This window comes from Nerophis lumbriciformis, linkage group LG19, assembly GCF_033978685.3.
Source record: "Nerophis lumbriciformis linkage group LG19, RoL_Nlum_v2.1, whole genome shotgun sequence".
NCBI lineage: Eukaryota > Metazoa > Chordata > Actinopteri > Syngnathiformes > Syngnathidae > Nerophis > Nerophis lumbriciformis.
Window position 1 is genome coordinate 25,809,148 of NC_084566.2, and position 13,458 is coordinate 25,822,605.

Consider the following 13,458-nt stretch of genomic DNA (forward strand, 5'->3'; position numbering starts at 1 on the left):
AATGCCTGGCTGGCGATTGACTGACTCACCCTCCGCCATCGACCGGTAGCTCCCGATCGACTTATTGGGCACCCCTGCTGTAGACAATACTGAAGCTATCATGCAGCTGGGGGAGTCAGAAAAGCAGTCAGTATCTGATGTGACCACCATTTGCCCCACGCAGTCCAACGCGTCTCCTTTGCATAAAGTTGATTAGGTTGTTGATTGTGGCCTGTGGAATGTTGGTCCACTCCTCTTCAAGGGCTGTGCGAAGTTGCTGGATATTGGCCGGAACTGGGACACCCTGTCATATACGCCGATTCACAGCATCCCAAACATGCTCAATGGGTGACATGTCAGGTGAGTATGCTGGCCATGCAAGAAGTAGGATATTTTCAGCTTCCAGGAATTGTGTACAGATCCTTGAAACATGGGGCAGTGCATTGTCTTGCTGCAACATGAGGTGAGGGTTTCGGGTGAATGTCACAACAATTAAGCTCAGGATCTCGTCACGATATCTGTGTGCATTCAAAATGCCATCAATAAAACGCACTTGCGTTCGTTGTCTACAACACACGCCTGCCCATACCATAACCCCACCCACACCATGGGCCACTCTATTCACAACGTTGACATCAGCAAACCGCTCTCCCAGATGATGCCACACACACTGTCTGCCACCTTCCCTGAACAGTGAAAATCCGGATTCATCCGTGAAAAGAACACCTCTTCAACGTGCCAGATGCCATCAAAGGACGAGGAACTGCAGTCAGGTCGAGACCATATTGAGCATACAGATGAGCTTCCCTGAGACGGTTTCTCACAGTTATGCAGAAATTATTTGGTTATGCAAACCAATTGTTGCAGCAGCTGTCTGGGTGGCTTGTCTCAGACGATCATGGAGCACCTGCTGGATGTGGAGGTCTTGGGCTGGTGTGGTTTCATGTGGTCTGCGGTTGTGAGGCTGGTTAGATGTGCTGCCAAATTCTCTGAAACGTCTTTGGAGACTGCTTGTAACGACGTGGTCGCATCGTGATGCGGGTGTGGTTCTCCCAAGGATGCAGACGGCTTCGGACACAGCTTGCAGGTAGGAAAAATGATTTATTTTAAATATAAATCATATGATGAATAAACAAAAAGACATGCACGTAGCACAAAAGGCAAAACAAAAGGGCTAGCGTGGGAGCTAGCAAACCAAAAGAGCCTAGCGTGAGAACTAGTAGCTAAGAAACAGTAAATAATCGTCGTCATCAGTTGTGTGAGAACAAACTACGAAGCCAGACCGAGTGAGGCCAGAGCAAAGACTAAATAGCCCTCTGATTAGCGCCCGGGCAACAGGTGCGCGTCCCGAACACTAACCAGAGGCAGGTGCGTACAATCTGCCGTCATGGCAACAGAAACAAACTAAACTCAAGGTGCTGAAAACACGTGACACAAACATAAACAAACTCTGATCCGGGCAGCGGATCGTAACAGTACCCCCCCCTTAAAGGACAGATTCCAGATGTCCCTTGACACGAAATAAAACTAGAACCCAAAAAACAAGAAACAGTTCAAGAGTCCAGGGAGGGTGGAGGGAGGATTTGGTGGTGGGTCGCCAGGCCACGTGTCCCCGAATCCACCGGGGAAGAGTCAGGTGGCGGTGGCGAGTGGAACGCCGCTGCCGCAGGCAAGGCGGGCGACCACGGAAAGGCCACATTCGTGGCTGCCGAGAAGGTGGGCGTGAGTGGCACCAGAAGTTCAGCAGCCGGAGAGTTCTACAACTACGTCTCGGGTGTCGCTGCTGTTTGCGCCACTGGCGTCCATAAACAAACCTCCGAGAGCGCCGCTTGCGCAGCCAGACCACTCGAGGTCGCTGAGACGAAGACGAGGAGAGAGCAGACGTCGCCGTGGAAACAGGAGGAGCCGACGTCACCGTGGAAGCAGGAGGAGCCGACGTCGCCGTGGAAGCAGGAGGAGCTGACGTCGCCGTGGAAGCAGGAGGAGCCGACGTCGCCGTGGAGGCAGGAGAAGCCGACGTCGCCGTGGAGGCAGGAGGAGCCGACGTCGCCGTGGAGGCAGGAGGAGACGTCGTCGCCGTGGAGGCAGGTGCAGGTTCTGGTACCAGCCGTGGAGCAGGTGCAGGTTCTGGTACCAGCCGTGGAGCCGGCGCTGGTGTGGGTACCAGCCGTGGAGCCGGCGCTGGTGTGGGTACCAGCCGTGGAGCCGGCGCTGGTGTGGGTACCAGCCGTGGAGCCGGCGCTGGTGTGGGTACCAGCCGTGGAGCCGGCGCTGGTGTGGGTACCAGCCGTGGAGCCGGCGCTGGTGTGGGAACCAGCCTTGGAGCCGGCGCTGGTGTGGGAACCAGCCTTGGAGCCGGCGCTGGTGTGGGAACCAGCCTTGGAGCCGGGACAGGGGTTGGTCTTGGAGTCGGTGCTGGTGTGAGAACCAGCCTTGGAGCCGGCGCTGGTGTGGGAACCAGCCTTGGAGCCAGCGCTGGTGTGGGAACCAGCCTTGGAGCCGGCGCTGGTGTGGGAACCAGCCGAGGAACTTGGCATTGTGGAGCTTGGCGTGGAGGAGGTACAGGAGACGAAGCTTGGTGTGTCAGCCGAGGTGCAGGAACAGGTGCTAGCCGAGGTGCAGCTGGAGGTGGCCTAGCTGGCGGTTGTGGCTTAGCAGGACGAAGGACTGGTGGCGGTGGCCGTGCAGGAGGTTGCGGTTTAGCACGCCGAAAGACTGGTGGCGGTGGCCTTGCAGGAGGTTGCGGTTTAGCACGCCGAAAGACTGGTGGCGGTGGCCGTGCAGGGGGTTGCGGTTTAGCACGCCGAAAAACTGGTGGCGGTGGCCGTGCAGGGGGTTGCGGCTTAGCACGTCGAAAGACTGGTGGCGGTGGCCGTGCAGGAGGTTGCCGCTTAGCACGCCAAAAAACTGGTGGCGGTGGCCGTGCAGGTGGTTGCGGCTTAGTACGCCGAAGTTGTGCCAGCGCACTAGCACAGTTCCCAGTACTAGCCCCCCCCTCAAGACGCGGATACCAGACGCGCTCTTTGCGGTTTGGAACCGTGTTCAAGGGTGGGTGGGGGGAGGTATGGAGGGGGGTATACTCTTCTTTAAATTGTCCAAATTGACTATTATCACTCCTCACTTGAGATTGGGTGGGAGCACAGGGGGAAAAAATATGTGCAGTGGGCGGAGCAATAGTCACTGGGGGCGGAACCAAATTCACTGGAGGTGGAGTCTGAAAATCAGAATGTGACTGACTAGACTTACACTTAATAAAAATGTCCTGATAATGTTTTATCTTGGAATAAAAGTCATTTGGAGGTGGCTGACTGAATGAAGCAGAAGATGGAAAACAATTTTTTTGCTCAATGATGTCATCGGGAGTGGGCGGAGTTACCTCTTCGGGGGGCGCCAATGAAATGACGTCATTGTTGATGCTGTCCATGTGACTGACAGCCCAATCGGAGAAATGTTTGGCAAAGTGGTCGATTGGGTTGCCAAACATCTGAGGAGGGGAAGTTTGAGCTGCATGTAGCTTGCTTCGGTCCGGGGGAGGAGTTTGCAGGAGCGGCGCGTCTTGACAGCGAGGAGAAGACCTTCTGGCCGGCTTCCGTCTTCGCTGACGCGTCCCGTACTGCGGGGGTGTGGCGATGTCCTCGGGCCAAACGGAGTGGATTGGGACCAGCTTTCCGTTGGGACCCCATATCAGGTCCTGGCGCTCCGAGGGGGAATAGCGAAGAGTTTCCGCTTCCATTGCTCGCAACACCTCCCACGTACCTTCGTCAAACTCCTCAATGGCGGCCGCGGGAGAATTGTTATGTGCTGGCTTCGTACTGTAACGACGTGGTCGCATCGTGATGCGGGTGTGGTTCTCCCAAGGATGCAGACGGCTTCGGACACAGCTTGCAGTTAGGAAAAATGATTTATTTTAAATATAAATCATATGATGAATAAACAAAAAGACAGGCACGTAGCACAAAAGGCAAAACAAAAGGGCTAGCGTGGGAGCTAGCAAACCAAAAGAGCCTAGCGTGAGAACTAGTAGCTAAGAAACAGTAAATAATCGTCGTCATCAGTTGTGTGAGAACAAACTACGAAGCCAGACCGAGTGAGGCCAGAGCAAAGACTAAATAGCCCTCTGATTAGCGCCCGGGCAACAGGTGCGCGTCCCGAACACTAACCAGAGGCAGGTGCGTACAATCTGCCGTCATGGCAACAGAAACAAACTAAACTCAAGGTGCTGAAAACACGTGACACAAACATAAACAAACTCTGATCCGGGCAGCGGATCGTAACACTGCTTATGGTAGAGAAATGAACATTCAATTGAAGGGCAACAGTTCTGGTGGACATTCCTGCAGTCAGCATGCCAACTGCACGCTCCCTCAAACTTGCGCCATCTGTGGCATTGTGCTATGTGATAAAACTGCACATATCGAAGTGGCCTTTTATCGTGTGCAGCCTAAGGCACACTTGTGCAATAATAATGTTGTTTAAGCAGCATCTAGATACGCCACACCTGTGAGGTGGGTTGGATTACCTTGGCAAAGAACAAGTGCTCACTAATACAGATTTAGACAGATTTGTGAACAATATTTAAGAGGAATAGGTCTTTTGTGTTTATATTAAAAGTTTTAGATCTTTGAGTTCAACTCATGAAAAATAGGAGCAACAATAACAGTGTAGGAAGCAGCAAGCCATTTGAGTTCATTTTTCCCACACCTTCTTTTACGATGGGGGCAGCCCACATTTCATGATTTCTTCCGATTCGTGCATTGAAATCACCAAGCAACACTAACTTGCATTGCTCTGGGACTTTTGAAAGTGGACAGTCTAAATCCGAATACAACTTTTCCTTCACAAGCTCTTCGGCATCCAGGGTAGGAGAACTGATGACGGTCATAGACTGATTTTTGTTGAGACGTTTATTAACTCCGACTGGGGAATGTGACATACTGATGGCAAATCCTACGTCATGCGATCTCTTCTCCTGGTTGGACATGCCTTTCCAAAAGAACGTCTTTCACTTGTCTCTCATCTGCTCTCCTTGTTTCAGCAAGGGAAGCAATGTCGATATTGTATGGTGCCAATTTGTGTGTTGTTCTGGTATTTTACTGTCCTTATTATCCATTAGAGTTTGAATGTTCCAAGTTCCAAAGATTAAGTGTTTACGTTTGTTTTTGACCACATAAATGGTAGTTCTGTTGACTGTGGTAAGCCAGACAGAATTTCTAACTACTTAGAGTAAGAAAAGTGGTTCCAAAGAGGGCTGCTGTGTGAATATAGCTGCCGCAATGCTCAACCATCTCCAAACCTTAAGCAAGACGACTGAATCATATATCCACCGCCTAGACATACTGATTTGTGACTAGGAATTTCCAGATTTCACATTCCTGCTCCCCTCGCCACTTCTTGATCACCGCAGTACTTTTAATAACCGCAGGACTTAATAATGCCAGGAAAAAGCATGTGCTGTTGCTCATCAGCCACCATGCATTGCTTGGAAAAACGAGGACTCATATCCAGTGGCAAGGAAAGCCTGGGCAATTGGGGGTCTCCATTTGCTGCAGCCCTCATTCGCCTTCACAGCCAAGAGTTGCTGCCCATTTACAACCTGTAGCAATATAGTAGTAGTATAATAGTTGTATAGTAGAATGATAGTAGTATTGTAGTAGTAAAGTATTAGAGTAGTATTTGTATAATAGTATCAATCAATCATTCAATCAAATCAATGTTTACTTATATAGCCCTAAATCATGAGTGTCTCAAAGGGCTGCACAAGCCACAACGACATCCTCGGCTCAGATCCCACTTCAGGGCAAGAAAAAAACTCAACCCAATGCGATGACAATGAGAAACCTTGGAGGGGACCGCAGATGTGGGGGTCTGGGCGACCGGTGCAATAGACGTCGAGTGGATAGTACTACAGTAGTAATATCAGAGTAGTAGTGTAGTAGACTGATAGTTGTGTAGTAGTAGGAAGTAGTATAGTAATTGTAGTATAGTAGTAGTATAATCGTAGTAGTAGTAGTAGTAGTATTACAGTGAGTGTGGATCAGTTGAGGGTTTAAAAGTCCAAAGCAGACAATTAAAATGCATTAATAGGACATAAAACAACTGCTGTGTATATCTTAAAGAACATGAAACATATTTATGAGAATCCGCTTCATTCATGCTGTGTCATCACACTGAGTTGATATTTACAGTAGCACTCAATGCATGCTGGGAGGGACGAGGACATCCATCTCGCTTGTGGGCCTTTAGAGGGAATCGCAGCAGAGATACAAAAGGTTAAACTGATTGGGCGGCTCTGCTCATTCCCCCACCCACCACCCCGACCACCCACACTCTCCGCCTCCTGATTTATTTGGCGGGAACACAACGCTCGAGGAAAACATCAAAATGTCTTCTTGTTCTTCTTGTGCTCCTTCAGCAACAAACTGATTGCTCATTCTCGCTAAAGCTAAACATGATGACTCAGCGGAACGAACAGTTTTATCTTTCATTGGAATGACTGTATGTTAAATAATAATGAATGTATTGGAAGGAATGAGAACACCCATAATGTGTATGTGTGTGTGTGTTGTTTCAGGGTGGTGGGCCCGGCCGTGACCTTTAAAGTGAGTCCAAACCGTCAAAACGTCAGCACAGCAGATGTGGTCCACGTGGCAGGTAGGTTTCCACATGTGTGTGTGTGACCATGTGAGTGTACAAAATATTAATAATATAATAACATGTTCTATATATGTATGTATATATATGTGTATATATGTATATTAGGGCTGTCATACGATTACAATATTTAATTGCGATTAATTGCATTTTGTTCATAGTTAACTCAAAAATAATCGCAAATAGGTATAATTTTTCATCATTAATAAGTGTACCCCAGACATATACTTTTCAGGGGGGGGGGGGGGGCTTCATATTGCTGCATGACAATATTTAAACCTTCTCTATTAATTAATAACATTTTAATATTGAGCCTGCTAATCATTGTGTAATTGAGGACTCGACCAGAACATGTTATAAAATAATTTACACAATATTTCAGCCAGCCAGAAAAATCCACCCGCCCTCATATTCCTAAACTGATGTACCAGCATTTCTTTAGGTGCAAATATCACCGAACAACAAAACATCTCTGGCAAAGCATGATCGTAATGTAAGACATTTTAAGTTTGTTAATGTCAGGGTTTCCCCTAAATAGCCAAAATACCTTTGGCGGCGGCGCTGTTAGGGGCGTGGTCGATATGACGTCATCGCATGATTTGCTATGATGCATATATTATTTAAAAAGAATGTGAATACACATTTAAAAAAAATCTGTTATTGTTAAGTAAAGTATTAGCATATATATTTTTCTTACATATAATCGTTTTGTTCTATTTTTTAATTGTTGCTGTTTATTGTGCAATAGAGATTCCTCCAATCCTTTTTAGTCACTTTTTTCTAATAAAAATGATTGGCAACAAATTTAGCATCTACTTTGGGGTCATCGGCGACTGTACTCGTGTTTAGAGACTCTGTTTAGATTCCATGTCCGTGACGAAAAGCGAGCCGCAGAGAGCCTGGTGTCACACTTGCTTCGCGCTGCTGGGAGCCTTTCTCTCATTAAAAACCGCCAGTGTCATTTTAAATTGTGAAGATGGCTGTGCGCGGGTATATCTCGAATATATTAAAGTACGTCCACAGCACGGACACGCTGCCTCCACTCCAGACAACCCCGTACGTATGGCTGGTGTTAATGTGTATGTTAGTGTGTTATGATGGTCATTTTTCCCATGGTCTTTAAACGGAGAATGAACAAGTGTTCTGTGTCTGGGAGTAAAACACGGAGGCAGAAGTGTGTGCATGGAGGAAATACTTGTTGGAATCGGGCCTGTTGTTAGCATAAAATTGGTCATGAAAGCTAAAAAGAGTGTCAGACTTTGTTTGTTTTCTTCTGGACGCTACAATACATTATATTACTTAATTTTGTTAGGTAAGGCGGCTAATTTGAAGCCCGTACATTAAGGAGAAACCCTAAACGTAGTTACACCGGATGTATAGCGTGGCGCTTTTATTTTGAAGCCGGAAAAGTGTGAGAAAGTGTCTTGATAGGTTTTGATGTCGGATCGATTTAAAAAAAAAGTCTCCTTTCGACATCCTGCCAATCGTCTTTCATTTCTGTTGAGCTTTTATGTCATCTTACTTACAAAATCAGTCACAGTAACAATCTAAATGTTATGTTATCACTACACATTAACCGTAATCTGAACACAGAAGTGAAGCACCACCCGCCTCTAGAACGACACGCGCAGCAGGCTGCAGGGACGTCTCTTCTTCTCATAGCGAAAAATAGTCCTTTCTTGTCAGGAGAACAACTTGCCATGGCTTAGAACTTCATTTTCCATAAGGTAGACTGTCTTTTGTCCATTTATGCTTGCTTGTGGCTCATCCATAGCAAATGAACTGCAGATAAGTTGCCCCCACTACGATACGGCAGGAGGGTCAAAACGGAAGGGTTAATTGGCCGTAAAAAAATGTACCGTTTACACATTATTATCGCGTTAACTTTGACAGCCCTAATTTATATATATATATATTTATTGATAATTCTGTGCAGCGCTGTGCCTCCCTGTTTAAAGCATTACCTTTATCGTTAGTTTTGAAGCCCAAATACCTCTATAATGCGCTTCATGCACACTCTTTATTAGCCAGTAGAATTTCCTTATTTTGTCTTTTTTCCTCTCCACGATGTTATTGCTTGAATGCCCTTGGTGTGTGCGTTTTGACACACTCAACATCATGCGTAATCACCGCTGCACAGTAGCATAAACGGTACCGGTATTTTTCAAAGGTAATATAGTACCGTTTCCAATTGATTAGTACCATGGTACTTTGTTAGTACCGATATACCGTACAACCTTAATATATATATGTGTATATATATATATACACACACACACACACACACACACACACACACACACACACACATACATACTGCATGTTGTTAACAATTGTTCCTAATTGACTTGTTGGCACTTTAAGAAAAAGAGTGTTTACTTCAGCTGCAAAGTAAAATGTGTGCAAATGAATTTAAATGCAAATGATAATTGTTCACACATGAAGCAAATCTGCATCAAAGTGTTTATATATTTCATCTGTCTGCGGACTGTCAGCTTCACTAATAGCAAACATCTTTCCCTTTTGTTATTTGTCACTTCATCAACACCCTTCTCATTACACACACACACACACACACACACACACACACACACACACACACACACACACACACACACACACACACACATGCATAGTTGATGCATAAAAACAGTTTTTGAAAATCTGAGACTTTGAGAGGTAAAACTGTTCTTTAATATAAGTTGACCTCTTGCTACTGTGTAAAATCATTATTTGATAATAAGTAAAACATTAATATTTATTATAGAATGTGTATACATCTTATATTTAATATGTCACGATATTTGTTCTGTAGTAACTATAAAATGTGAGTGGGGTGTGGTATATTTGATAAACGTAAAAAAAAAAGGAAGCAGTGTTTATGCTGGATGAGATGAGCGGATCGATGGCGACCTTTGTCCCCCGCCGGGGCTCTGAGGTTGCCGTGATGCAAGACGGCCGAGCAGACGTGCTGTTGCATTCGAAGGAGCTAATGCTCGTGTCACGTGCGGCCGCCATTGTGAGGCCTTGCCATTGTCAAAGGTGGGGGTGGATGTCAAGATGGTGGGCAGCCTGGCGCTGACCTTTATTGTTGCAGTGGGGGCGGGAAGGGGGGAGGGGCCCCGTAGGCCACTTCCAGTGGTGCGTCACGACCGTGAGAACGGGCCCCCAAGAATAGGCCGGAGGTCAGGGTCAGTACAGCGAGCAGCTCAATTAGCACTTAAAGCAGCTGAGGCGCCCTCTGCCTGACGCCGTCTGTTCTCTTGACTTCTGCTCTTTAGCACGGAACCACTCTGACCTGAAAGATGGTTTGGACCTCCTGCTGATACCAGAACAACCTGCTCACCCGCGCGCATGAGCAAACTAGTTAGTTCACCCTAAGAAGGGGGATTCATGTCCACTCACAGGACGTTTGATTAGGTACCCCATGCCAGCCAGTGTCACAAATTGTGCTTTCACAAAGATAACATAACTCAATACATGATGGCAGCAAGTGAATGCATCACAGAGTGTTTGTGCCATCCAGAGCAGCAGCATCTTGTTATATAGTAGTTCTTCTCAAATAGTGGGGCGAGCTCTCTTGGGGGGGCGCGGTGCAATTACAGGGGGGAGGGTGCGTGTGACCCCGGGGAACATGCTTTTTTTGCCGTACCAGAATATGATGAAGCGTATATAGCACTTGGCTTCACTGCAACCATGGTGGGAGAGGTATATTTATAACAGTTTTATAGACAAATTATACTATTTATAGTCACGGTGGAGAGTGGGGGGGTGACATATTTTCTTCTTTCTGGGAGGGGCGTAACAGAAAACATTTGAGAAGCACTGTTATATAGCATGTAGTGAAGAGCGAGTGCAAGTGTCTGTCTCTCTCTCTTTGTGTGTGTGTGTGTGTGTGTGTGTGTGTGTGTGTGTGTGTGTGTGTGTGTGTGTGCGCGCGCGCATATACAGCACTGTAAGCATACTTGCCAACCTTGAGACCTCCGAATTCGGGAGATTGGGGGGGTTGAGGTGGGCGGGGTCGGGGTTAAGGGGCGAGGTTAAGGGGGAGGAGTATATTTATAGCTAGAATTCACTGAAATTCAAGTATTTCTTATATATATAGTACAGTATACAGTAATGAAAACACAGTTGTTCTACTAACTGTACTGTGCTTGCTGCTTACTTAAAAAAATATATAACACTTACCTTTCACTATTTGAGTAGCCTTTGTTCTGCCATTTGAGTACTGGCGAGCGATCTCTGAATCCGGGAACATATCCTTCACGGATTTGTTGAAAATGAGAACGGGATGTTGCTTGCAGCTATCAGAATAGCCATCTTTGTCTCGGGTCATGACTGTCTCTTCTTCGTTCTTCTGCTTCGTCTCTGTTATGTTTTTGGACATTACTACTTGCCGTAGTTTTGAAGCAATGCATGATGGGAATCCGGATGTTGTGTGTCAGTGTATTAACGTGCCGGCTGGAATAAACACACGCTGAGAAATAGCCCGGTGCCTGCCTACTTTATGGGTTATAGATAAACCTATGGATAACGGAGACATATGTAATAGTCTCCTTTTCAGGTGAGAGAGGACGCTAAAGGCAGTGCCTTTAAGGCACGCCCCCAATATTGTTGTCTGGCTGGAAATCGGGAGAAATTCAGGAGAATGGTTGTCCCGTCGTGAGTCTCCCGGAAAATTCGGGAGGGTTGGCAAGTATGACTGGAAGTGGTTTACTAAAAAACATTGAAATCATCCCACACATTAATAAAAAGTAATGTTAATACTAATATTCATTATAGTAATGATAATATTTACAATCGTAAAAATCATAATTATAGATATGGCAATAATAATTGTGATAATAGTAATAATAATAATAATATGAAATACATATTATGTAAATATAAATGCTTTATTAATAAATACATGATAAAATATTACGATGATGATAAGGATGGTAGTAATAACAATAATTAGAATAATAGTAATCATTGTAATGTCACGATCGGCCCCAACTCCCACGCAGAAAACAAATAATAAAAATAAGTGCACTCAAAAAGAAGTGAGGAAACATAACTAAGGATGAACACAAAAGGTGTGGAAAATAGAAGGGAGAGGAAACAGTTACAGTCTAGGCCAAAATGATTAGCCCCTTAGGAATTATGGAATATTTTACTAAAATTCTTCCCAATGTTTGCAGCATTGATAAAACTTGATATGATCAAACATTCACCAGTGCTATTCAGTAGATTTTAGTACATTTTGGATATGAAATACATTTTAAGGCTTGCTTTACATTAAATATAGTGAAAAATGGGGTGGTCAAAATTATTAGCCCCCATATGCATTTTTGTTTCCAAAACCACATTTGTGTCATCAATTAGTTTCCTGACAACACTTGCGCATTCAATCAGAATAAAAGGAATCCAAGGAACAGGGCACCTGTGCACATTGAGAGGAATTACTTATTATTTACTATTTTTTACTGGAATTACTTATCATACCAAAGACAAATGAAACCAGTCTCTAGCTCAGAAATAAATAGTTGAGGCTCAGGAGAAATGGGTAGGTTGTATTGCCATTTCCAAGCATTGCACAGTGTCAAGAACCCCTGTACGTTGTCATTGCAAGTACAAGGAGAAAAATTACATAAGAAACAAACCTGGGTGTGGTCGTAAGCCCAAGATTTCAAGAACTCTGGAGAGGAAAATCGTCAGAAATATCAGCAAGAACCCCCGGACAGCTGCCAAGATGATTGTTGCTGACCTAGCCTTTTGTAGAGTTGATGTTTCAAGGAACACAGTTGTATTTTGGTGGGTTTCACGGCCGTCGTCCGAGAAGAAACCCCTTACTCAAAGAGTTGTTTGGGCACATGGTTGTGGCGTATGTTTGGCGAAGTAAGGGAGAGGACTTCAACCCAAAGCACAGGTCCCACAGTTAAACATGGCGGTAGGAGCATTATGCTGTGGTGCTGTTTTGCAGCCTCAAGCACGGGGAGCCTTGTTTGGGTGCATAGTTTCATGAAAATAGAAAATTATGTTGAAATTTTGAGGAATGATATGCAGACATCTGCTAGTAGTCTATCCTGAGGTCGTTGCTGGGTCTTCCAACAAGACAATGACCCGTAGCACACATCAAAATTGGTCCAACGGCTCCTGAAGGATACCAAAACCAGGGTCTTGGAGTGGCCCAACCAGAGCCCAGACCTCAATCCTATTACGAATCTGTGGCGGGTGCTTAAGGTAAATGTTCATGCTCGGAAACCATGCAATTTGGACCAGCAATGAAAGAATGGGCCAAAATCTCTCAGGAGACCTAGTAAAAAACTATCTAAGAGGTTGTTGTCAGTTGTGGCTCAGAAAAGGTACACTAATAATTTTGGACGTCTCATTTTTGCCCTTTTTTGTTTCAACTTAGTGTAGCAATAAAATATTCTAATCAAACTTAGTGGACATTTTGTCTTTGTTATTTTGGGGAAAAAAATGTTATATATATAACTTGTCTATCATTATCATTTCCAAAGAGAAATCAGGCGTTTTGTCTGATTTCACAATGGGGGCGAATAATTTTAGCCTCGACGGTAACACTACAAGGCAACGCCGGGGCAGAGCCACAGAAAAGGAGAAGCGTGAGTGGAGCCAAAGCAGAGGACATGAACACGACTGGAAGGAATCTACTGGTGCCGAGTGAATAGACTGGACAGCTGAAGTAGTCAGGTGGAAATGGGAATCAGGTGTGCGCAAAGGTGGCTCTGCCCTGTGATCCAGAAACCAGGCACTGCAACAAAAAGCAGACAGGCAGCAGCAGAGCTGCCAGATCATGACAGATAATATTTGTAGAACATT

At 45.5% G+C, this 13,458-nt stretch overlaps 1 protein-coding gene across 1 annotated transcript in view; it reads left to right on the forward strand.

Annotated features, from left to right (window-relative positions):
- The window catches only part of LOC133618588 (receptor-type tyrosine-protein phosphatase N2-like), a 162,649-nt gene that overhangs the window by 32,380 nt on the left and 116,811 nt on the right, over positions 1-13,458 (forward strand). Inside the window, exon 11 of the mRNA XM_061979092.1 lies at positions 6,551-6,630. Coding sequence (XP_061835076.1) covers positions 6,551-6,630 — 80 coding nt within the window. The remainder of the gene's footprint in view (positions 1-6,550; positions 6,631-13,458) is intronic.